This window comes from Mustela erminea, chromosome 7 (genome assembly GCF_009829155.1).
Source record: "Mustela erminea isolate mMusErm1 chromosome 7, mMusErm1.Pri, whole genome shotgun sequence".
In the NCBI taxonomy this organism is placed as follows: Eukaryota; Metazoa; Chordata; class Mammalia; order Carnivora; family Mustelidae; genus Mustela; species Mustela erminea.
In genome coordinates this window covers 115,449,131-115,474,795 of record NC_045620.1, presented here as the reverse complement: position 1 = coordinate 115,474,795, position 25,665 = coordinate 115,449,131, and the positions used below count along the sequence as shown (strand labels likewise).

Genomic DNA, 25,665 nt, shown 5'->3' with positions numbered 1-25,665 from the left:
TTTGTTGGGAGATTTTTGATGACTGCTTCAATCTCTTTACTGGTTATGGGTCTGTTCGGGCTTTCTGTTTTTTCCTGGTTCAGTTTTGTTAGTTTATATGTCTCTAGGAATGCATCCGTTTCTTCCAGATTGTCAAATTTGCTGGCATATAGTTGCTTATAATATGTTCTTATAACTGTATTTCTTTGGTATTGGTTATGATCTCTCCTCTTTCATTTGTTTTATTGATTTGGGTCCTTTCTCTTTTCTTTTGATACATCTGGCCAGGGGTTTATCAATCTTATTAATTTCTTCAAAGAACCAGCTCCTAGTTTCATTGATTTGTTCTACAGTTCTTTTGGTTTCTATTTCATTGATTTCTCTTCTGATCTTCATTATTTCTCTTCTGCTGAGGGTTTTAGGCTTTATTTTTTGTTGTTTCTCTAGCTCCTTTAGGTGTAGGGTTAGGTTGTGTACTTGAGACCTTAGTTGTATGTTGAGAAAGACTTGTATTGCTATATACATTCCTGTCAGGACTGCCTTTTCTGTGTCCCAAAGATTTTGAATGGTTGTGTTTTCATTTTCATTTGTTTCCATGAATTTTTTTTCTTTTTATTAACATATAATGTCTTATTTGCCCCAGGGATACAGGTCTGTGTATCATCAGGCTTTCACATTTCACGGCACTCAGCATAGCACATACCCTCCCCAATGTCCATAACCCAGCCACCCTATCTCTACCCCCGCACTTCCTAGCAACCCTTACTTTGTTTTGTGAGATTAAGAGTTTCTTATGGTTTGTCTCCCTCCTGATCCCATCTTGGTTTGTTTTTTCCTTCCCTACCCCCAACAACCTCCTGCCCTGCCTCTCAAATTCCTCATGTCAGAGAGATCATATGATAATTATCTTTCTCTGATTGACTTATTTTGCTCAGCATAATACCCTCTAGTTCCATTCACATTGTTGCAAATGGCAAGATTTCATTTCTTTTGATGGCTGCATAGTATTCCATTGTATTTATATACCAGATCTTCTTTATCCATTTATCTATTGATGGAAATCTAGGTTCTTTCCATAGTTTGGCTATTGTGGTCATTGCTGCTATAAACATTGGATGCATGTGCCCCTTTGAATTTACCATTAATTTAAAAAAATTCTTTAATTTCCTGCTTGACCCTTTCATTTAATACCATTCATTTAATACTTGACCCATTTTTTTAATACTTTAATTTCCTGCTTGACCCATTCATTCTTTAGTAGGATGCTCTTTAGCCTCTGTGCATTTGAGTTCTTTCCAGCTTTCTTCTTGTGGTTGAGTTCTAGTTTCAGAGCACTGTGGTCTGAAAATATGAAGGGAATGATCCCACTCTGATGGTATTGGTTAAGACCTGATTTGTGGCCCAGTTTGTGATCTATTCTGGAGAATGTTCCATGTACACTAGAGAAGAATGTGTATTCTGTTGCTTTGGGATGGAATGTTCTGAATATATTTATGATATCCATCTGGTCCAGTGTGTCATTTAAAGCCTTTACTTCCTTGTTGATCTTTTGCTTAGATGATCTATCCATTTCAGTGAGGGGGGTGTTAAAGTCCTCCACTATTATTTTATTATTTTTGATGTATTTCTTTGATTTTGTTATTAATTGGTTTATATAATTGGCTGCTCCCATGTTAAGAGCATAGATATTTAAAATTGTTAGAGCTCCTTGTTGGACAGACCCTTTAATTATGATACAGTGTCCTTCCTTATCTCTTATTATAGTCTTTGGCTTAAAATCTAATTTACCTGATACAAGGATTGCCACCCCAGCTTTCTTTTGATGTCCATTAGTATGGTAAATTGTTTTCCACCCCCTCACTTTAAATCTGTAGATATCTTTGGTTCTAAAATGAGTTTCTTGCAGACAGCATATCGATGGGTCTTGTTTTTTTATCCATTCTGATACCCTGTGTCTTTTCATTAGGGCATTTAGCCCGTTTATATTCATGGTAATTATTGGAAGATATGAATTTAGTGCCATTGTATTGCCTGTAAGGTGACTGTTACTGTGTATTGTCTCTGTTCCTCTCTGGTCTGTTACTTTTATCCTCTCTCTTTGCTTAGAGGACCCCTTTCAAACCAGCTGTGGGGCTGGTTTGGTGTTTGCAAATTCTTTTAGTTTTTGTTTGTCTTGGAAGCTTTTTATCTCTTCTTCTATTTTCAATGACATCCAGCTGGATATAGTATTCCTGACTGCATATTTTTCTTGTTTAGTGCTCTGAATAGATCATGCCAGTCCTTTCTGGCCTGCCAGGTCCCTGTGGATAGGTCTGCTGCCAATCTAATATATCTACCATTTTATGTTAAGATCTCTTGTCCCAAGCTACTTTCAGGATTTTGTCTTTGTCAGTAAGACTTGTAAGTTTTACTATTAGATGATGAGGTGTGGACCTGTTTTTATTGATTTTGAGGGGGTTTCTCTGTGCCTCCTGGATTTTGATGATTGTTCCCTTTGCCATATTAGAGAAATTCTCTAGTATAATTTGCTCCAATATACCTTCTGCCCCCCTCTCTCTCTTTCTTTTTCTTCTGGCATCCCAATTATTCTAATATTGTTTCATTTTATGGTATCACTTATCTCTCAGATTTTTCCCTCGTGGTCCAATAGTTGTTTGTCTCTCTTTTCTCAAATTCTTTATTCTCCATCATGTGGTCTTCTATATCACAAACTCTCTTTTCTGCCTCATTTATCCTAGTAGTAAGAGCCTCCATTTTTTATTGCACCTCATTAATAGCCTTTTTGATTCCAACTTGGTTAGATTTTATTTCTTTTATTTCTCCAGAAAGGGATTCTCTGATATCTTCCATTCTTTTTTCGAGCTCAGCTAACACCTTGATAATTAGCATTCTGAACTCCAGTTCTGACATATTAATACTTTCCACATTGATTAGGTCCCTAGCCATCAGTACTGCCTTTTGTTCTTTTTTTTTTTTTTTTTTTTTTTGTGGTGAGTTTTTCCACCTTGTCATTTTTCCAGATAAGAATAGATAAGTGAGAGAACAGAATACTAAAAGGGTGGCAAAGACCCCAGAAAAATATATGCTAACCAAATCAGAAGAGACCCAAAACTAGGGGGAGAAGAAAGGGAGAAAAGAAAATGAATAGAACAGAGCCACACACTTGATTTTGGGCATATTCTGGTCTCTTAGAAGAAACTACCTCCCAAAATTTTAAAGAGGGAAAAGCATATATGTAAAATATAAAATAAGGGTAAACGATGAAGGGGTGGAATATGACTGTAAAGATGAAAATTAAAGATTCTAAAAAAGGAATTAAGATTCCTTTCTTTGTTGGAAAAAGAAAAAAGAATGTGATCAGGCTGGAGACTAGAACAAAAGCATTTGTTAGATTTAGGGTATATTTTGATCTATTAGAAGAAATTGTATCTGAAAATTTTAAAGGAATAAAAGTATATGTATACAAAAAATGAAGTTAAATACAATGAATCAATAAAATATGACTATAACAATGAAAATTTAAAAAGTTTTTTTTAGGTATTGATAAGCTAGAATAGTTAAAAAATGTTAAAATAAGAAAGAGGAAATGTTAAAAAAATACAATAAGAAAAAATAAATTAAAAAAATTTAACTTTGAAACACTAAAGGATCATGGGGAAAAAAGCCATGAATTCTAGGTGTTGCTTTCCTCTAGCTCTGGAGTTCTGCAGTTCTCATTGGTTGGTGATCTTGGCTGGATGTTCTTACTGATCTGGGGTTGGAGCCTGTTGCAGTGATTCTCAAATGTCTTTGCCCAAGGCAGAATTGCACTGCCCTTGCCAGGGTCCAAGTTAAGCAATATGTGCTCTCAGGAGCTTTTGTTCCCTGAACGCTTTCTGTACAGCTTTGGAGGACGGGAATGAAGATGGTGGGCCTCTGGCCCCTAGGAGCTGAGAGCTTGGGGTCCCTGTCCTTAGTGTGCGCTCAGTGAAAAGCAGTCAATCCCTTCCGTCTCCTTGTCTCTGTCTGTACTCCATGATCACCTGGCTTGTGACTGAGTTTTCTGTCTCTGGCGCATGATCCTGTTTGGAGTCTCCAAACCCAGCAGATTCCTGCAGCAGGCTCCTGTGCTGCTCCTCCTGAAGGAGGAAGGAGGAGGGAGCTCGGATCTGCCACTTGTGGGGTCCCTACTCCAAGAGCAGTAGCCTGACTGTGCTTCAGATCATGATTTAAGGTAACCCTGAGCTGAGAGCAGACTACTCGGCTCCAGTGTCTATAGTCGGCTTTCCTGCTCCAATACCTGGGAGTTCTGCCACACCCAGACACCCCTGGGCTTTCTGTGACCCTGTGGGACCTGAGACCACACTTTCCTCGTGAGAGCTTCACTCCCTACTTTGCCTCTGGAGCAGAGTCTCTCTGTGGAACAGATTTCTACAAGTTCTGATTTTGTGCTCTGCTGCTCTCTCACTTTCTGGTAGCCGGTCCCTCCCCACACCGTCTATCTTCCCGCCACTTTGGATTTACTTCTCCACAGTCCTACCTTCCAGAAAGTGGTTGATTTTCTGTTCCTAGAATTGCTGCTCTTCTCTTCTATCTGCTGTTGAGTTTGTAGGTGTTCGGAATGGTTTTATAACTATCTAGCTGAACTCCTGGGACCTGATGATATTTCAGTCACCCACTCCTCCACCATCTTGCTTCCTCTCCTCTATATTGATTTTTTTAAAATGTTTTTGTAGGGGTGACTGGGTGGCTTAGTCAGTTGGTTAAATGGCTGCCTTTGACTCAGGTCAGGATCTCAGGGTCCTGGTATCAGTCCCACATCCTGCTCCTTGCTCTGTGGGGTGTCTGCTTCTCCCTCTGCCCCTTCCCCCTGCATGCATGTGAGCTCTCTCTCTTTCAAATAAAAAAAACTTTAAGATGTTAAAGAAAATGTTTTAAAAAATCTTTAAAATGTTTTTATAAGTTTGCTATAACATGAATTAGAGAAGAGATTTAGAGCATGAATCACTGACTAGAAGCCACCAGTTTTTCTACAAAAAAGAAAGTTTTAATCCTTATTTAGAATTCAGAGTTAAACTTAGACTTTATTTTTAGAAACTGTCTAAATTTTACATTTAGCAGTGTTAAGGAAAACCAGAACTGGACAGTGGTTAGGGTAGTATAAGCAGATTTTAATCAGGGACTGTTGCATTAGGGGGAAAGAGACCTCGTTATAGAACTGGGCTCAATTCTGAATACAGCAAGAAAAATTAGGAGTTTATAGCCAAGGGGTAGGGGCTTAGTGGATGTAAATTATGAAGAGGAAACATCATGGGTAAGGGGATTCTAGCAAAACCGACTTGGACAGGATTCTTGCTGAAGGCAGGCCAGAGTGACCAGATTTCACCTGGGGATTGAAGGGGTAAGAAATTGATCAGATGTTCAGGGTGATGAGATACTGAAGGTGAGGGATTCTTGCCAAACTGACTTTAGTTAGATTGTTGCTAAAATTGGGGGATGTGAAGGTAGACATGGAAGTCTAAAGATCTGGCTTAGTTAAGCACTGTATTCAGAGGAGCCTAACTAAAGTTTGGTGGAATAGAGAATCTTTGTCAGAAGAAATAATATCTTTAAAATAAGAATTGGTGGGGGCGCCTGGGTGGCTCAGTTGTTTAAGTACCTGCCTTAGGCTCAGGTCATGATCCTCAGGGTCCTGGGATTGAGTTGGGCATCTGGCTCCCTGCTCAGTGGGAGTCTGCTTCTCCCTCTTCTGCCCCTCCCCCTTGCTTGTGCAGGCACCCAATCTCTCTTTCAAATACATTAAATCTTCAAAAGAAAAAAAAAAAGAATAGGTGTATATATAAAACATAAGCTATTCAGAAAGATAATGGGCAGAAAGTACCCCTTCCCCCCACTAGTCCTCACAAACCTACTGTTTGGAGGTAAATTTTAACAACTTAGTATATACCCCTCCAAAATTTTATGTATATACACACATAAACACATACACATGGGTTTTTTATTGAACTTGTATTTATCATGGCAATAATTGTTTATTGCCTCTCATTTAATCTACTTATCTATTTTAATCTCCATTCTTGTAATCTTCTTCCATTTTTCCTTATCTTTGTAAAATATTTTTTGGTACATGTGTTCTTTATTTACAAAAATCAAATTGAGTCATTTTTTTCTCTTTTTAAAAAAGATTCATATGTGATACTTTGTGTACATTAACCCCATTACTTTGAACTGTTTGAGAATTTCTTAAACACAGTAATGGTTGGGTACGTATAAACCTAATTTAGCTAAGTTGCCAGGATTTTTTTTGAAAATGACTGCCCTTGTCTACATTTACACTAGCAGTGCGTTTTCACGTATCATCCAGAATTCTACTTCTTGGTAGTCTCCTAAATATAAAATTATATCTCCTATTTTTATTAACTTGAGTTTTTCTGCTTATTACTGAGATCAAAAATCTCTTTCTAAGCTTGCTAGCCTTTTGGGTTTCCTCTTTTCTAAATTGCTTATTCATATTCTTTATGAGAGCATGGAATATCTATTTATTAAGATCATCTTCTATCTATACTTATAAGTAGAATCAGTTTTTCTTTTCTGTAATTTATTTTTGCTAGTTTTTTAGGTTAGTGTTATAGTATTAGCAGGAAACAGAATGATAGTTTTATTTGTTAAAGCTAAATAAATATAATACTTGTAAAGTAGTAAGGTGAAGTTATTGGGATTTATATTTATATTAGGAATATTACTTTACAAAATAGCAGACATTGTTTGCTAATGTTTAATATTAAATGTTTAATGTTAAAAAGGCATTTTCTGGACCTTACTCTTTAAATTAATAAAAATAATATAGACACACACAGAAGTATCTACATCTATCTATCTATCTATATATATCTACATATATATCTTTAGATACACACATACTTGTAGCTACTTTAATTGATTTGGGATGTTATGGATTTGTGTGTTTGAAAATCAAGTTTACTAAATATGTTTTTAGTCTGGAGGCTCAAGTCCTGTCTTGCCTACTGCCTACAAGGAGTGCCCACCTTAATAGTAAATCAGCAACAATTAAACTTACATTTCAGTCGTACCCTCCTTCACTATAAGCTCTCTGAATTGAACCCTCTAGCATCTGTGTTTTGTCTTCAGATCTCTGTTAGTATATACATTTATGTTTTAAATATGATTGGTTTGTACATAATTAACTATTTTGTGTTTTTTGTGTGGCAGTGAAATGAGTTAAGAAACCACTTATTTAGAAAATATAACATAGGAAGAGCTCAGTAAACGATAGCTTTCATTAATGTTGTGTATTTTCATATGTATAGTTGTATTTCCTGCACTTTCAGTAATTATGTAACCAAAACAGATGTCATTTTTGCTTATCTTTCTGTCTCTGCATACAGGAAAGTTCACAAGAAAATTCAGGAAACTGTTCACCTTGGTTAACCCTAGGTAGTGGAATTGGGTAAAGGAATGGATCTGCTGGTATTTCTTTTATATATTTACATAAAATTTGAATTTTTTCCCATTTAATGGTATTTTTTAATGAGGAAGAAGAATTTTTTTTAAAACAATCAAAATATAGCTTATTGAACTACTCTCTTAATGAGTATTTGGATGGTTCTGGAAAACTAGACAATATTATTATCTTAAAAGAAATATTCATTAAAGCAATGAATGTTTATGAGTGTTTAAAAATCAGTAACAACACCCAATGCTAGCCGAACTGTGTTAAACTTTACTCTCATACGTTGTTGTTGGTATTATCAGTTGATCAGTATCTATCAGGAAACAGACATTGACTTAATAATTCAGTTTGTTGCAGTCTTTCCCAGAGAAATAAATAATTCCCTTAAAAGTCTATATGCATGAAGGGCAGCCTACTGAATGGGAGAAGGTATTTGCAAATGACATATCCAATAAAAGATTAGTGTCCAAAATATATAAAGAACTGATACAACTCAACACTCAAAAAAAAAATCCAATTTATTATTTTTTTAAAAGATTTTGATTGTTATTTTGACAGAGAGACACAGCGAGAGAGGGAACACAAGCAGGGGAGTGGGAGAGGGACAAGCAGGCCTTCCACCAAACAGGGACCCCTGACATGTGGCTTGATCTCAGGACCCTGACATCATGACCTGAGCTGAAGGCAGGCCTGTAACTACTGAGCTACCCAGGTGCCCCACAAATAATCCAATTTAAAAAATGGGCAGAAGACTTGAATTGACATTTCTCCAAAGAAGATGTACAGGTTGCCAACAGACACATGAAAAGGTGCTCAACATCACTCATTGTCAGGGAAATGTAAATGAAAACTACAAAACTACAATGAGATATCACCTCACACCTGTCAGAATGGCTAAAATAAAAAACACAAGAAGCAACCAATGTTGGCAAGGATGCGGAGAAAAAGGAACCCTCATGCCTTGGCTAGTGGAAATGCAAATGGGTGCAGCCACTGTGGGAAACAGTGTGGAGGTCTCAGAAAGTTAAAGATAGAACTACCCTATGATCCAGTAATCACACTATTAGGTATTTACCCCCCAAATACAAAAACAGTAATTCAGAGTGATACATGGACACTTGTGTTTATTGCCGCATTATTTACTATAGTCAAATTACGGAAGCAACCTAAGTGTGCATCAATAGATGAATGGATAAAGAAGATGTGAGATATATATATGAGGCACACATAAACATACATATATACATACAGTGGACTATTATTCAGCCATAAAAAATGAAATCTGCAACAACATAGATGGGTCTAGAGTACAATGCTAAGTGAAGTCAGTCAGAGAAAGACAAATACCATATGATTTCACTCATTTGTGGAATTTAAGAAACAAACCAAATGAGCAAAGGAGAAAAAAAAAAAGACAAACCAAGAAACCAACTCTTAATTATAGAGAACAGACTGATGGTTACCAGAAGGGAGGTGTGTGAAGGTGGGTGAAATAGGTGATGGGCATTAAAGAGTACAGTTATCATGAGAAGCATCGAATAATGTGTAGAACTGTTGAATCACTATATTGTACACCTGAAACTAACATAGCGCTGTATGTTAACTATGCTGGAATTAAAATGAAAAGCTTAGAAAGTCTATATGCATGAAGAACATCATTAGCAATTTATTATGTAATAATGAAAAATTACTGTCTGAATGCCCAGCTATAGTGAAATGAGTATCAGGAATGCTTTTGGCAGCAAGTAAACCCTGTTAACACGGACATAACAAAGGTCACATTTTTTCCATAAGTCTGGTGGTGGGTAGTCCTTTTCTCTGACTTAAGCTGGTATAGTTATTCAGTGATAACATAAAGTAACTAGGCCTTTTCTATTATTCTCCTCTGCCATTCTTCATCCCCGAGTCTGCTGGCTTATTGTCTTCCTGTTACGTTATGGTTACAGGAGGGCTATAATTACAGATATCAGGACCAGAGTGGAAAGCAGCAAATAGGTTTGTTTGAATGTTTTTGGGGGTGTGTCTCTTATCTGTGAATGATAAACTTTCCCATAAGTACCTTCTCTGCATCCCCAGCTGATAGCCATATGTATTTCATTGGTTACATAGCCATGTGTGGCCACAACAGAAACTAAGAAAGTGTGAATTTTACTTTCCAGATTCTATTGTGGGACATTGCAGAGTAGAAAGAGGTTGGGAATTTGTGTTTTGAGTAGCCAGTCCACAAGATCTGTTACAATGATTAAGTAAGTTACGGCAAATTTGCTTGAATTGGTTTTTTACTCAATTATTATTATTGTTGTTTCTTCTGTAATAAACTCCATGAAAATGATGGTATAAAAACAGTAATAACACAGAAAATTAGATTAGTTAAATACTTAAACTGTGTTTAGCAGAATGCCTGGTACTCCAAAGTGCTTATTTTCTTGCTTCCTGACTGAACATTAGTTTAAGTGCCGTAAAGTAGTAAAACAGTATTTAAACATAGAGGTATTTTTCTTTAATAGAAAATAATAAGTACTCTTCAGAGTACTTCCTAGAAGGGAGGGATTACTTTAAGCTAAATAGGCTAAGAGTTGGCATTGGTAGAATTTGAAATTTCAGAAGGGCGTTTGAAGAAGGTAGTGGGGATGACGAACAGAGCGTAAGCCAAGGCCTGGGCCTGGGAGAGTTCAGGCCGTATCTGAAAACGAAAAGATGGTCTGCTTTGATTGGAGCAAGGGATATGTGAGAAGGGAATGTGGGAGACATAGCTAGACAGGTGAGTTGGGAACAGATTGTAGATAGCCTTAAATTCCATTGGGAAGAATTTGGGCTTTAGTTTCATAACACCTTAAATTTATAGGTTCTAATTCAACATATTGAATGAATGTCTTAAATATGAAAAGTGTTGCCCCTTGAAGACTGCTTCTTTAGAGATTGTATACCTATCAAAAGGTAATTTGGTTTAAAACATGTTTAGAACTCCTTTGCAGTTTTCTTTTCTTTTCTTTCTTTTTTTTTTTTTAAAGATTTTATTTATTTATTTGACAGAGAAATCACAAGTAGATGGAGAGGCAGGCAGAGAGAGAGAGAGGGAAGCAGGCTCCCTGCTGAGCAGTAGAGGCCCGATGTGGGACTCGATCCCAGGACCCTGAGATCATGACCTGAGCTGAAGGCAGCGGCCTAACCCACTGAGCCACCCAGGCGCCCTCCTTTGCAGTTTTCTTAACCATTAAGAAAATGATACACTATAGAAAACTCGTCATTTGCAAGGGATACTTTGAGACCTTTGTGCATCCTCAAATTTGCAAGGGAAACTTTGAGACCTTTGTGCATCCTCAAATTTTAAAATTAAGAGGGCTTTGTGTGGGATCCTTGCTTCCTCTGAATTATATTTCTTTGAGATTCATGTTTCTTATATATAATATTCCTATGAAGTTAATATTCTTCTTGGTATTAATGAAAGTTCTATTTCTTTTGATGAATAGATTTTGCTTAGGTTGAGCACTTGCTGAGTCAGTAATGTTTCTTTTCTTCCTTTTTTTTTTTTTTTTATATAGAACATTTGGTGGTCTTGTTCACATTCATAGTTACAAGCTGTTACCAAATTTGACACTTCCTTCTTTCCTGATTAAGAAACTGTTACTTTCTTAGTCCTTATATTTTTCTCACTTGTGCTAGCTGTTAGCTTTCTCTGGGGTTGGGAGTGGGAGACATTTTTGAATGAAGAAAACTCAGTTAAAAAAAAATAGTTATTGCTTTTGAACTTTGAGATGTGAATGCTTATTTAGGGCTCGGCTCACTCATTTTACTCTGGATCTGGCCTCTGGCTTCTTATTGTCTTAAACGGAATTTCTTCTGAGTGTCTCTCAAACAGTGATAACTGTGAATATTGAATCAGTGAATGTCAGGTTTATTATACTGCACATCCACAGCTTCTCCTCTTGATTGGTATCTTATTCTCTCACTCCACTCTATGTATGTGTATGAATATATATATATATATTTTTTCTTTTTTCCAGCTTTATTGAGGTATGTGTGACATAACATTGTGCAAGTTTATAGTGTACAATATTGATCTAATACATTTGTATATGTGTATGTGTATGTTTTTTTGTAACTGAAATTTCTTTTTCTTTGTGCAAACATTAGAAAATTTGTAAAGATTTGAGAGATAGGAGGGCATGCTCTGGGAATTGATTGGTTGGGGGCAAGAGGGAAGCTTTGTGAGGATTCAAGAAACCTGATGTATGGTTATTTATATCCTGCAATGAGTTGATAATATGCATATAATTAATTTAGTGTTTTAAGTGTGAATTTGGGCAGTGGAGAGTTTCTTGTGTAGGACAGTCTATATTTTTAATCATACATTTAGGGATGGAGGGATTGAGGTGATAGAATATACCACTATCTCCTATAGCATTTCAGACATAATGTGTCATCTAAAAAAGAATTACTCATCTTTTTTGGAAAGTAATGCTAGATGAATAAATAAAAATAATGGTACAGAATTTATGAGGACAATTTCAGGAAACTGATTTGTTGAAAGATAAAGCAAGCTGTAAAGTTAATACTAGATTAAAATGCAGTTTCTGAGATGAACAACAGTTATGTACTTGACCCCAGAGTTGAATAGGTATCTCTCACTGTATTTTGTGTCTACTTATTCTTTATTTATTTGAGAGAGAGGCAGTGAGAGAGAGCATGAGTGAGGAGAAGGTCAGAGGGAGAAGCAGACTCCCTGTGGAGCTGGGAGCCCAGTACGGGACTTGATCCCGGGACTCCAGGGTCATGACCTGAGCCAAAAGCAGTCGTCCAACCAACTGAGCAGCCCAGGTGTCCCTTATTTTTAAAGATTTTTTAAAAAAATTTTTAGAGAGAGAGAAAGGGTGGAGGAAGAGAGGGAGAGAGAGAATCTCAGATTCCCCACTGAGCTCACATCTCACCACCCTGAGATCATGTCCTGAGCCAGAATCAAGAGTTGGACACTTAACTGACTGAGACACCCAGATGCCCTTATTTTGTGTTTATTTTTATATTAGTGTTTTTGTCTATAACTGTGTTTCTGGTTCTAGTTGCATACAACATACACTACTGATCTACTTATATTTTGTTCAGCATACAGGTTTCATTCACTGGACGGTGAGCTCTGTTTTATTTTGTTGCTGTCATAGCCCCATTGTTAACTCGCTGGTGCAAAGCAGTGCTCAGTTAAATGAATAAATGTGAATATTCAATAAATTTATGATTCAAATCCTCATTTTTTGGACATCGCATTGTCTGGTCTTAGCTTTTTTTCTATACCTACGTGTTCTGGTCTTGTACTCTCCTTACATTGGAGGTGCATTGTGACTAGGAACTTAGTTTTGTCTTTCCTATATTCTTTATAGTAATTTGGACTGTGGTGGGTAGTAGGTATTCCCTAACAGTGTGATTAACCTAAATGAAAAATGGTCAGTTTTGTTTTTTTTTTAATCACGAGACTGCTAAAAATATAGTCATAAACAAGAAATTTGGAAGAGAATCAAAAAAGCTAATGTGTCCTTGTTTGTCAGCTTGAGGGCCTATATAAGACCACTTCTGTGGAGTAGAGAGCTAGGGTTCTGGGACAGCTCAGTTCCTTGTTCTTTAACGGCCTATTTGCTTTATTTTTGGCCTTCTAACTATGTCACAGATGGTGTAGGTCAGTGGTTCTCCAAGTGTTGTCCCAGAATAGCAGTATTAACATCACCTGGGTACTTGCTAGAAATGCAAATTCTTAGGCCCCACTTCAGACTGAGGGTGGGGCCTGGCTCAGGAAGTCTGTGTTTTAGTGGGTCCTCTTGGTAATTCCCCTGGTAAAGTTTAATGTCACACAGTCTTTAGGAGAGCGGGCTATCTAGAGGCAACAGTTGCATGCCAGAGAAAGCCAACTGGCAGGCTGAATTTAAGAGAATAATGTAATCCAAGGCTTTTCAGAAGGAATAGATATGTATGGTTTTTGAAGATGTTAAGATATAAAGCAAATTATTGAAACTTCATTGTATGCTATTTCTTAGCCTAAGTAAACTGTATTACTCACTTTTACTTTTCAAGTATTTCTCTGTTTGTGAGTTTGTGCTCAAATTCAAAGTGAGAAGCTTGAATTGGTCAAGTTTTCTTGTACTTTACATTTTTGTAAAAGTGAGTGCTCTTTCCCTCCCATAGCAGATGACCAAGAAACAACTGAAAAGTGTCCAACCCAAATTAATTTTTTGTGTATTTTTCTTTTTGAATATATTTTTGGTGATTTCAGTTTTAAAATTTCTTTTTTATCAGTTTCAAATTTGAGCCCTTTTTAAATTTTAGAGTACAAGGTTTCAAAATTAAGGTACAGTTAAAATAATTTGTTTTTTTAGATATTCCTGCATTATGCACATAAACCTGCTTAGATAAAACAGATTTATATTCCTTATCTATATCCTTTTGACAAATTGGAATTGAAAAATAATACAAAAATTAATTTTTGTTTACTATGTAGACTCAAATCGTAATATCTCCGGTTGTTGTTTTTATCTTTTTTCATTTTAAGATTTTATTTATTTATTTGACAGAGAGAAAGACAGCGAAAGCAGGAACACAACACAAACGGGAGTGGAAGAGGGAAAGCAGGCTTTCTGTTGAGCAGGGAGCCCGATGTGGGGCTAGATCCTAGGCCCCTGGGATCATGACCTGAGCCAGATGCTTAACGACTGAGCCTCCCAGGTCCCCCAGTCTTTTTTATTTCTTTTTTTTTTTTCTTTTTTAAAGATTTTGTTTATTTGCCAGAGAGAGAGAGTGCGTACACACAAGCAGGCAGAGAGGCAGAGACAGGCAGAGGCAGTGACAGAAGCAGGCTCCCTGCCGAGCAAGGAGCCCGATGCAGGACTCTATCCTAGGACTCTGGGATCATGACCTGAGTCAAAGGCAGCGGCTTAACCAACTAAGCCACCCAGGTGTCCCTAATCTTTTTATTTCTAATGGTTAGGAAATGAGGGCCTGATTCTAGGTATATAATGTAAAAATCTTATAAGGGGGCGCCTGGGTGGCTCAGTGGGTTAAGCCGCTGCCTTCGACTCAGGTCATGATCTCAGGGTCCTGGGATCGAGTCCCGCATCGGGCTCTCTGCTCAGCAGTTAGCCTGCTTCCTCCTCTCTCTCTGCCTACTTGTGATCTCTGTCAAATAAATAAATAAAATCTTTTACAAAATAAATAAATAAATTATTCAAAACCCCTGAATACTAATATGGAAGGATACTATTGTTTGAATTGGCTTATTTAATTGAAAAGGCAGAAAGGGGAGGAGAGACATAAGGGGAAAAAAGACTGAAAGAAAGACAGGAGGGGGAACGGAGGTGGGGGAAGGAAAGAAAGGAAAAATCAAAAGATAGTGGGCTGTATCTACACAAAGGAATGTTATGCTTTGTTACAAAGGAGACAGTTCTAGGTATATTGATATAGAATGATTCCCAAGATAGATTAAATGGAAAAACAAAAAGGCAAGACAGAGAACAAAGTATATAGTTTGCAACCATTTGGTTTAAAACAAAAAGGTAAATATACTATTATGCTTCTATGTATAAGTAATAACTCTGGAATGATTCACAAACATGCGGTCGTTCTGAACATCTCCAAAGAAAGTAACTAGATGGATGGGAGAAAGAGGAACAGGAGTTAAAACTACCTTCAAATATCCATGTCTGTCCTTACACCTTCTGAATGCTGTACCACAGGCATGTTGCTATGCATAGAAGTCTCTTCATTGAGAAATGTAAAGCCAATTACAGCAGAACAAATTCATTCACCAGATCTGGCTCCACAAGTCACCAGTTTGTAGACTTTGTCTTGGATGTTTTTTTTATTTTTTTAAAGATTTTATTTATTTATTTATTTGATAGAGATCACAAGTAGGCAGGCAGGCAGGCAGAGAGCAGGGGCGGGGGCAGGGCTCGATCCCAGGACCCTGAGACCATGACCTGAGCCGAAGGCAGAGGTCATGAGCCACCAAGGCACCCCTGTCTTGGATGTTTTAATCCAATTACATTATTTTTACAAAGGAGAAAAAACAATCACCAAGAGATTGAGTAGTTTATATCCCTAAAGAGCACAGCATTCTCACAAATGAACTAAGATGACAGTGCAAAACCATGAATGAAACACCACTTGGAAAACTCAAGACACAAAGGTAATGTAGTGGGAGTATTCAGCAACAAGGACAGGACAGAAAAATGCATGGTCCAAAGGGTCCCTTAAAGTTCTCCCTGCACATCACTACAACAGAATTCCTTCTGAAATAAGAGAGTTCTCTAGTTAGGGAACAAATCTATGCCTAGCCTCCAATACTGTTAAGTAATATGGAATAGTGATGAACTCAGTTACCTATTTATTTTATAGCTATACTTCTCTATGAACTATTGAGCTACAATTTGCCTACTTTTTAAAACTCTTGCTTCTGCCTGCACTACTGTCACCTCAACATTCTCAGAGTGAATTCTTCTGAACTTTCCAGAGTTCCAAGAACAAAAGATTAAGACATGCAATTGAAATATTGAGAAAAAAATTAGAAAAAGAAATAAACTCAATTTGATCAAGTAGATAAGGTATGAAAATAGTTTTCAAGTGTTACAAATAAAATAATTCATCTTTTAAAATTTTAAGTCATCATGCATCCATTTATCTGTACAAGGAAACCTAACAGTAATGGCTCATATATCCGAAAAGAAAACTTTGGAGTTATCTTCAGGGAAAATGAATGCTAGAACTTTCACGATGCCTTATAAGACTTTTTTTTTTTAAGATTTTATTTATTTATTTGACAGAGAGACATCACAAGTAGGCAGAGAGGCAGGCAGAGAGAGAGAGAGAGGAGGAAGCAGGCTCCCTGCTGAGCAGAGAGCCTGAAGCGGGACTCGATCCCAGGACCCTGAGATCATGACCTGAGTCGAAGGCAGCGGCTTAACCCACTGAGCCACCCAGGCACCCTGAATAATTTATTTTGCTTATTTTTTCCATGTGTACTTTAGAATTATGTGCTGTATTCTTTGCTTAGATTTTATTTTTTTCTTGGAAGTTTTATTCTAATCATCTTATTTTTGTTATTATAAATGGGATTGTTTTCTATCATTATATCTATTATTTATAGCTCCTGGGTTTTAATTTATTATTTTTATATATAGCCTTTACTCAAATTCCTCTATATTTTGTAAGACTTTATAGTCAGTTTCTTTGGATTTTCATAGTATCTACTCATATCATTTGCAAATGATGTTAATTTTATTTTCTTTTTTCAGTTTTTAAACTTTTTTCTTTCTTGACAGATGACATTAACTACTACCTCCAGGATATGGTTAAATATTTGTGGTAAAAAATGGCAATCCTTTTTTGTTCCCGATTGTCCGTATTTCTTGGGTTTTTCTATTATACATGATGCTGACTTCGAATTGAATTTTTTGTATCTTATCATATTAAGGTAGTTGGCCTAGTGTTTATTTCAAAATTAAAAAAAAAAAAAGATCTTATGTTGACAGAACAGTTGCAAGGGTAATACACAGAATTTTTTCCTTCCTGAACCATTTGAGGGTAAGTTGCCAGCCAGCCTAATAGGCTGTTGCCTCCCACCCAATACTTTAGTGTTTATTTCCTCTATACAAGTACTATCTTATGTAACCATATATAACCATCAAAATCAGGAAATTAATACTGATACATTACTACCATCTAATCTTCAGACTCCATTTATGTTTCATCACTTGTCCTAATAATATCATTTTATAGCCAAATTCAGTTCATAATCTTGTATTACATTTGGTTTTCATGTTTTTTTAGGCTCCTTCAATCTAAAACAGTCTTTCCTTGACTTTTATGACCTGACACTTTTGTACATTACAAGAAAGTTAATGTAAAATGTCCCTCAACTTGAATTTGCCTGATATTTCCTTATGATTGATTTCAGATTATGCATCTTTGGCAGAAAGAAGTATCACAGAGGTGATCTGTGATCACCAAGAAAAAAATCACTAATATTATTATTCTTTTTTATTTATCTTTCTAGGCAACTCCATCTTCTCTGTAATCTTTCTCTAAAACAGTTCTAGATCCTTTTTTTTTTTTTTTTTTTGATTTGACAGAGATCATAAGTAGGCAGAGAGAGAGAGATGAGGAAGCAGGCTCCCTGAAGAGCAGAGAGCTGGATGCTGGGCTTGATCCCAGGACCCTGGGATCATGACCTAAGCCAAAGGCAGAGGCTTTAACCCACTGAGCCACTAAGGCACCCCTAAGTCTTTTGTTTTTATTAAATATTTAGCTAATCCAATATGTGAATTGGTAGAAGGATGGGGAAGCAAGTGTACTGGGAAAACAAGGAGTTTTTAATCACAGTAAAGACTTTCCAGTATTATGGACTGAAGTTTCAGAATCATCCAGGAACCATGATGGTGGCAAAAATACAAAACTAGCCAAAGGATATAGAGAGGAAGAAATTGGTCATTGATTTTGTCATTACTTTGATTTTTATAATTATATGGCTAGGTTATTGTTTTTATTAAAGCCATATTGAAGAGTATATAGAATTCTATGCCAAAGCATTGTTTGGTCAAAGAAGTTGGGCTATCATATCCTTTTGACAAGGCTTTCATTTTTGTCAGCTTTTATTATTCCTTTTCTTTTCTTTCTTTTTTTTTTTTTAGCAGGTGGGTGTGAGGCAGATGGGGATGAGGGATAGAGGGAGAGAGAGAGAGAGAAAATTTCTCTCTCTCTCTTTTAAAAGATTTTATTTATTTGGGAGAGAGAGATAGAGAGTGAGAGAGAGAGCATGAGCAGAGAGGAGAGGGAGAAGCAGGCTCTCTGCTGAGCAGGAAGTCAGATGGGGGCCTCAGTCCCAGGACCCTGGGATCATGACTTGAGCCAAAGGCAGATGCTTAACTGACTGAGCTACCCAGGCCCCCCAGGGAGAGAGAATCTTAAGCAGGCTTCATGCCCAGTGCTGAGCCTGACTCGGGGCTCTATCTCACAATCCTGAGATCATGACCTGAGCTGAAATCAAGAGTTGAAGCTTAACTGACTGAGCCACCCCTCATTTTTATCAGCTTTAAATGCAATGTATTATTATTATGCTTACATAAAATAATGAATCTCCTTGCAGAATACATAATTTCAAAGGTTTTATGATCATTAAGTTTGGGTAGTATAGATATTTGATGTCTTCTCTTCTATGATTGTTTTTGGAGTATTTTTAATTCTGTAAGAAAAAATAACTCTTCTTTAATTGCAATTTTAAGAGCTTATTGAAATAAAAACAAAACCAGCACTACTTGTATCTTGAAAATTGTAAGATCCTGGGCGCCTGGGTGGCTCAGTGGGTTAAAGCCTCTGCCTTTGACTTGGGTCATGATCCCAGGGTCCTGGGATTGAGCCAGCCCCTCATCGGGCTCTCTGCTTAGCAGGGAGCCTGCTCTTCCTCCTCTCTCTCTGCCTGCTTCTCTGTGATCTCCATCTGTCAAATAAATAAATAAAATCTTTAAAGAAAAAAGAAAATTATAAGATCCTTGGTAAATTGGATTTTGTGTTCAATATGGTACTAAAAACATAGAAAGGAGTGTTACTCAAACAGAGTAGAAGTAAGTTTAGTGGTTCACTCACTAAACTTTAGTTGGACAATCCAGTTTCTTAAGGATGTGTTAAGGTCATCATTAAATATAAGTTCTTGCTCAATTAAATAGAAAGCACTGTGGAAATATAAATAATTGTTATCTGCATTAATGTAATAGAAATGGAGGGGGAAAGCCTATGAGAATAGTGAAATTGATGGCTATCCTTGAGGGCCCTTCAGTCCTTTCTGCCCTATTCTTAGTGGTATTCTAGTGGTGTAACTCTAGTGGTGTAACATAGTTTCAGTTCCTTAAGTGGAAGATATTATTTCAATTCTAAATGTCCTTTTAGATATTCAAGAAAGCCATTCTTGCTAGCTGTTTTACTGAAGATGAAAATTTTATGGTTTGTTTACATGTTAAAATGTAGGGTTTTTTCTTTAATTATTCCTTGAAGGGGCCAGGAACCTATAGAGGGCTGTGGTTTCTGATTTTCCTTTTTTGAACTTTTACTTTTTTCCTGCATATTAAAAAATCTCCTAAAAGGGGGTGGAGTGAAAGGTGTGGATTGAGAAAAGGCAGCTGTTTATTGTTTGTGGGGGAGGTCCAGAATAAAGTCTTTCAAAACAATTTTAAATCCATCATAAGATTTACATATGTGGTGAAGTTCTGAGAACTGTTACTTTGCAGTGGTATTACAAGAACTCAGGATTTTACCATACCCTTTCCCCATCCTCACTTTTATAAAAGAGAAGCCCCCTCAATGCCACAAACACTTGAGCAAACTGTACTGTACCCTTTGCTTAATGTCTGCATTTATATTGGTTGTTTTAGATTATAGAATCTTAGAGGATACAGTCTACCTGTTGTAATATCCCTGATCTGAAGTAAAATGCATATTTTTTTTAAAAAAACTTTTTTTTCCCTCCTTGCAATCAGTGCCGTTCTATATATTTAAATACCTTGTGACACATATGTAAAAGGAAGTGTATTTGTATCTAAGTGTCCTGTCTCCCAAAGTTTCTGTCTTCAACTGGGTTAAACAGTTTTTTACTTTGGTCTAATCTTAGCTTTGTCTTTCTTTTCCCTACTTAGGCCCAGATTGCTTTCCTTCAGGGGGAAAGAAAGGGTCAAGAAATTTTGAAGAAAGATCTTGTGAGGAGGATCAAAATGCTGGAGTACGCTCTTAAACAGGAAAGGTAATTCAGTGAAATGGAAGATGATGTTCTGTGTAAAGATTGGAGTAATTTTTCTGTCATTCCTAAAACAAATCCAAATTTTAATACTTAATACTTTCAAATTCAGGAAATAGTATCTGTATTACACATTTTAAAATGGTTATAATATGTTAATTTAATGTTCTTGTGATTGTTTAGTAATCATGACCAATAAACTGATTTATATGATTTATTTTAAAAATTTCACATTTTCCCTCTGTCCTGTCCTTTTTAAAGAAACTTATATGCTTTCTGAGCTGTCATTATCCATTTCTTTATGGAATTGAAATTGTTTTTGAGTTGTAAAGGCAATTTCTGTGATGCTTACTCCCTCATCAACTAATATTATTTAATTTGTTATGTTTTCTTTGGGAAAAAATGTAGACTGTCTGGAGAACCTTTTTATCTTTTTCTAGACTTTTCTGGTATTTTGTTCCTTTGCTATCAGCTATTCCTATCTCTCCGAAGTGAACCTTATCTTTCCATGTTGCTAGTGTCTAAGATACTCTAGTAACAAAGCTTGGATCACAAGTAAAGGACAGCAGGTCATAGATGAGAATTTTGGAAATTTTTATATGAATTACAGTGGTCTTTGGAATTTTTGTTTTTAGATAATTTTTCGTTTCTGATAATTGAGTACTTGATAGGCAATATTGAAATTCTCTATTTTGCTTGTTTTGATCACATGCTTTTCTCCTTTCTTTGAAGTTAATGGATGGGCTGTTTGCAAAACTGCCATAAAATAGCATTTAACAGAAAATATCTGTGAATACTAAGAAGCAGATTAAAGTTTATGGAACTTGTTTTCACCTTTACTTGGGATCTTTGAATGGCACAAAATAAAAAATAGATGATTCTTTTTATTCCTGGAGAGATTGATTGAAAGCTGTATTGGAGAGATGGTGGAGAGAGGGCAACTACTTTTTTAAAAAATATGCAGTTTGGGAGTATTTTAGGTTTTAAGCAATCTAATTATAGACATCATCAAAAAGAAAGTAATAACATTAATAATGGCAACTATTTATTAACTACTGTGTACCAGGCCCTGAGTTTTAAAAACGAAGTAACTTGAATAGAATTACAAAGTTGTAGGAGAGCTGTGATTCAGATCCTCAGGTCTGTCTGATTCTGAAATCTATACTCTTTACCGGTACATTATTCTATCTTTGTAATACAGAAGAATTAAAATATACCTATACTAAAGTAACTAGGGATGTGTGTGTGTGTGTGTGTGTGTGTGTGTGTATGAGTGTGTCCCTTATCATTAAACATTTCATTAATGTATCCATCCAACTTAAGTGCTGTGCTAGAGTTGAGTGTAAACATAGGCCACCGTCCTTATCCTTAAGGGCTCAGAGTAGCAAGAAACACACTTATAAACCACAAAAGTGCAGTTCACTATGATAGGTGCTATGGGAGATATCTGTACAGAGTACAGTGGGGTCACAAGGGAGTGGTTATTTGGTTCTAGAAGGTGGAGGCAGAAGCAAGGATATAATTGGAGAGGAGCTGAGACTTCAACAGCATCATAAAAATAAGGCATTTGCCAGATAGGCAAAGTTCAGGAGGTAGAGAGGATATATTTGACAGGGAACAGAGCAGTTTGGTGTGTTACAGAAATTTGCAGTCACTGTGTGGAGGGTAGGATGTAGTTGTGATTTGATAAGTGATAATGGTAGACGTGGGCAAGAGCCAGATCATGGAGAACTTAACTAAGGAGTTCAGACTTTTCTCTTCCATATAATAGGGAACACTGAAAGTTTTTCAAAACATTTTAATCTAAAATTTCTCAAGCTAACAGTAGTTGCAGGAGCTACGTGCCTTTTACCCGGATTCACCCAGTTGACAACATTTTGCTGTATTAACTGGTATGTTCACTCTGTAGGCACATTGCTTTTTTCCTGAATCCTTTGCTACTTAGATACAGACATTATACCTCTTTGCCCCTGTTTACCTCAGTATATTTCTTCTAAGAGCAAGGAGATTCCCTTATACAATTATAACTCTTTATCAAATTAAGGAAATTTAATGTTGATATAGCACTGTTATCTAATACAGCCCATATTCATATGTTCCAGTTATGATCTTAATAGAATTTTTTCCCATGAAATGTCCCAGTAATGATTTTTATAGTACTTTTATAGTACTATATTTTACAGTACTTTTTTCCTGGTGCAGGATCCAGTCTAGGGATACATATTGTATTTAGTTGTCATACAGTTGAAAGGAGCATGAAATAGTATAAAATAGATTTTGGAAAGATCACCACTCATTATGGGGGATGGAATGGAAAAATCTGTTAATAGAAGCAGGATGAGAAATTACAATATGGTAGCTGCTGGAATAGAGGAGGCTATGAAACATTTTTTTATTTTTTTAATTTTAATTTAATAATTTATTTACTTTTAAAGATTTTATTTGTCAGAGAGAAAGAGAGAGAGAGAGCGCGAGCACAGGCAGACAGAGTAGCCCACAGAGGCAGAGGGAGAAGCAGGCTCCCTGCCAAGCAAGGAGCACAATGTGGGACTCGATCCCAGGACGCTGGGATCATGACCTGAGCCAAAGGCAGCCACTTAACCAACTGAGCCACCCAGGAGTCCCGCTATGAAACATTTTAAATAGAATTCATAAAAATTAGAGAGGATTGAGTATAGAGGTATAGAAGTTTCTGGCTTGAGTGAAAGTTTTATAAGTTATATGAATTAAAGATTAAGAAGTAAGTGTTGAAAAACAGATATGGGAGTGGGACTGAGGACTAGAGGTATATACTTGGGAACGATAAATATTGTGGATAAAGTTATAGGAGTAGTTGAAGCAAGCAGAAGAAGTATTATGGGAGAAGAGAGAATCATCCGGAGCCACAGGAGATGGAAATGTTTGAGGCAGAGGGAGGAAGAGCCAGCAAAGGAATGGTTGGAGAAGGAAGAGAGAGCAGTATAGTGGAAGCAAGCTGAAGAAGGCGGGAGTTGGACAATTGCAGATGCCAAACAGACTCAAAGTAAGTAAACTGAAAAACTGAAAGCAGTCATCTATATTTGCCAGGTAGGAGCTTGCTGGACTTGCCAGAATAGTTTCAGTGAGGTAGCAGGAACATAAACCAGATCACAGGGGATTGAGGGCTGAGAAGGACAGATAAAGTAGAGACAGATACCGTCACTTATTTTTTTCAAGTAGTTTGATTTTGAAGAGCAGAAGAGATAACTGGCTGGGTCTAGGGATTTTTTTTTTTTTTTTAACTAATGGAATTCTTGAGAATAGTCACTGATTTTGTATCTTTTGAAATTTACTGAATGATTTGAGATTATTCCTGATGTTATGGCACTATTTAAGTATAATAAGAAATAAAAAAGCATTTCTTTGTGGATTAGAGCTCTTAAACATTTCAGTTCTTTAACTCTGAAGTTATTTTTCTAATGCTTTAATGCCAGGAATTTTAAAAAATTTTGGAGTTCGAGAACATTTCCATTCTTTTGATTCTGAAATTATTTTTTCTAATACTTTAAGCCAAGAATTTTTAAGGTTTCTTTTATTGAGCATAATTTGAAACATAAATGTAGAGAGACCGATATCTTTTATATACACCTCCAAGCCTCAACAGTTAATGTTCCTGTCAGTCTTGCTTCATCTTCATCTATTTTAGAACAGCGAATTCTAGACATCTTGTCATTTACCCTGACATAGCTAAGTATAAGGATCATGATTTAGAATTGCTGTGCTACAGATTTTCTAAGTAGTCCCACTTAAAAAGATCCAAAATTAAGTGAAACTGAATCTTTAACATTACAGAAAGATTACTCGCCTAGTCAGGAATTTTTCAAGGCATTCCTTAAAGTGTGATGGAATATGCAAAATGAGCAAATTTCAAAAATACGTAGTGTTTAAGATTTACTCAGGAACTTCTATACTGAAGAACCTTAAATACTATATAAGATACAATTCTGAAACATTCCATTTTTTCCCCATTTCTCTCTTTAATCTGCACTACTGTAAAAACTAAAAAATGTCCCCCTTGCCTCTGATGTTTCCATATTCTAATTGATCTTCCACATTTGTAGGATTCATTTTTTTGAAATACAGGTGTTATATCCCTGCTTAAAAATACCTAGCTAATTTCAAAGATCTTAATAAAACCTCTTACAGCCAGGGCCCTTCCTAGTTCTGTATACACACGTGCATGCGTGTGCACGCACACACACCACGTGCGCGCGCACACACACACACACACTTTTTTTTTTTTGGGCCCATGGAGTATTTTTTCCCCCACTTTTTCTTTTGACAGAAATACTCTTCTGTATTTGTCTGTATTTGTCCAAATCAGACAAATACTGAAGTTTTTTGAGGTTTAGGTAAAATCTCATATGTTATCTTTTTTTGGTAGTTCTCCTTGACACCACCTTTGACAGAATTAGATAACCTGTTATCTGAATTCCTATAACATATGATAAAACTCATAACTCTTATCACAGTTTGCTGTTGTTACTCAATTTCTATCTCTTAGGCATCTCCTTGCCTCCACCTTTAATCAATATAAATTGCAGGTTATTCCCAGCAGCCAGTACTGTGCCTGAGATGTCAGAAGAATTCAGAAACAGTTCCTTGATTTAATAAAATTATTTTTAGCATCAACATTTAAAATGTGATTCGGATGCTATGTTATATTCCTACCACATTATTTATAATAAGAGACTTGGGAACAAAACTATAATGGAACTTCTTTATTATTACACAACTTTTATGCTCTTTTATCCAATAAAGGCCAATTGGGAGGCCAAGCTATGTATTAGACATAGAGTTTATAGGCATGAGCTCTGCTATTAATTTTACAGTCACATTTAGACAAAAAGATAAGGGAGTAAGATTGTGGTAGGTAACATTGTGAGATGAAGTATTAAAACCATGGGAAACGGGGCGCTTGGGTGGCTCAGTCATTAAGCATCTGCATTCGGCTCATGATCCCAGGATCCTGGGATTGAGTCTCATATTGGGCTCCTTGCTTTCTGGGAAGCCTACTTTTCTCTCTCTTACTCACCCTGCTTGTGTTCCCTCTCTCACCGTGTCTCTCTCTGTCAAATAAATAAAATCTTAAAAAAAAATAAAACCATGGGAAACAATATGAGTGAGAAAAGTATTTGGCATGTTGGCTTCAAAAGGAATGTTACTAAGTTGAGAAATTTCTGTGAGTAAATTATTTTTCAGTGAATTTAACAGTTTAGTAGGGAGACCCTGCCTTAAGGGAATGCAGCCAGTGGTAAACGCAACAGTTCTTTACTTACTTTGTCTGTGTCTTTTTTTAATGAACTGTTAGTTCATAGTATGTTATTTTTATTACATACATTGTAAAGAATATTTTCTGTTCCCCTTTTATATAAACTCTGTTGCAGTTTTTCCCAAGACCACTAGAATGCGCTGTAGTGCAGCGTTTCATGTGTAGAAAGATTTTGTTTTTTCCTATACA

At 36.3% G+C, this 25,665-nt stretch overlaps 1 protein-coding gene across 3 annotated transcripts in view; it reads left to right on the top strand.

The window, feature by feature from the left end:
- Positions 1–25,665, top strand: part of STRN (striatin) — a 102,521-nt gene that overhangs the window by 17,618 nt on the left and 59,238 nt on the right. For all 3 annotated transcript variants that reach the window (XM_032353006.1, XM_032353005.1, XM_032353007.1), the window contains exon 2: positions 20,089–20,192. In XM_032353006.1, coding sequence (XP_032208897.1) covers positions 20,089–20,192 — 104 coding nt within the window. The remainder of the gene's footprint in view (positions 1–20,088; positions 20,193–25,665) is intronic.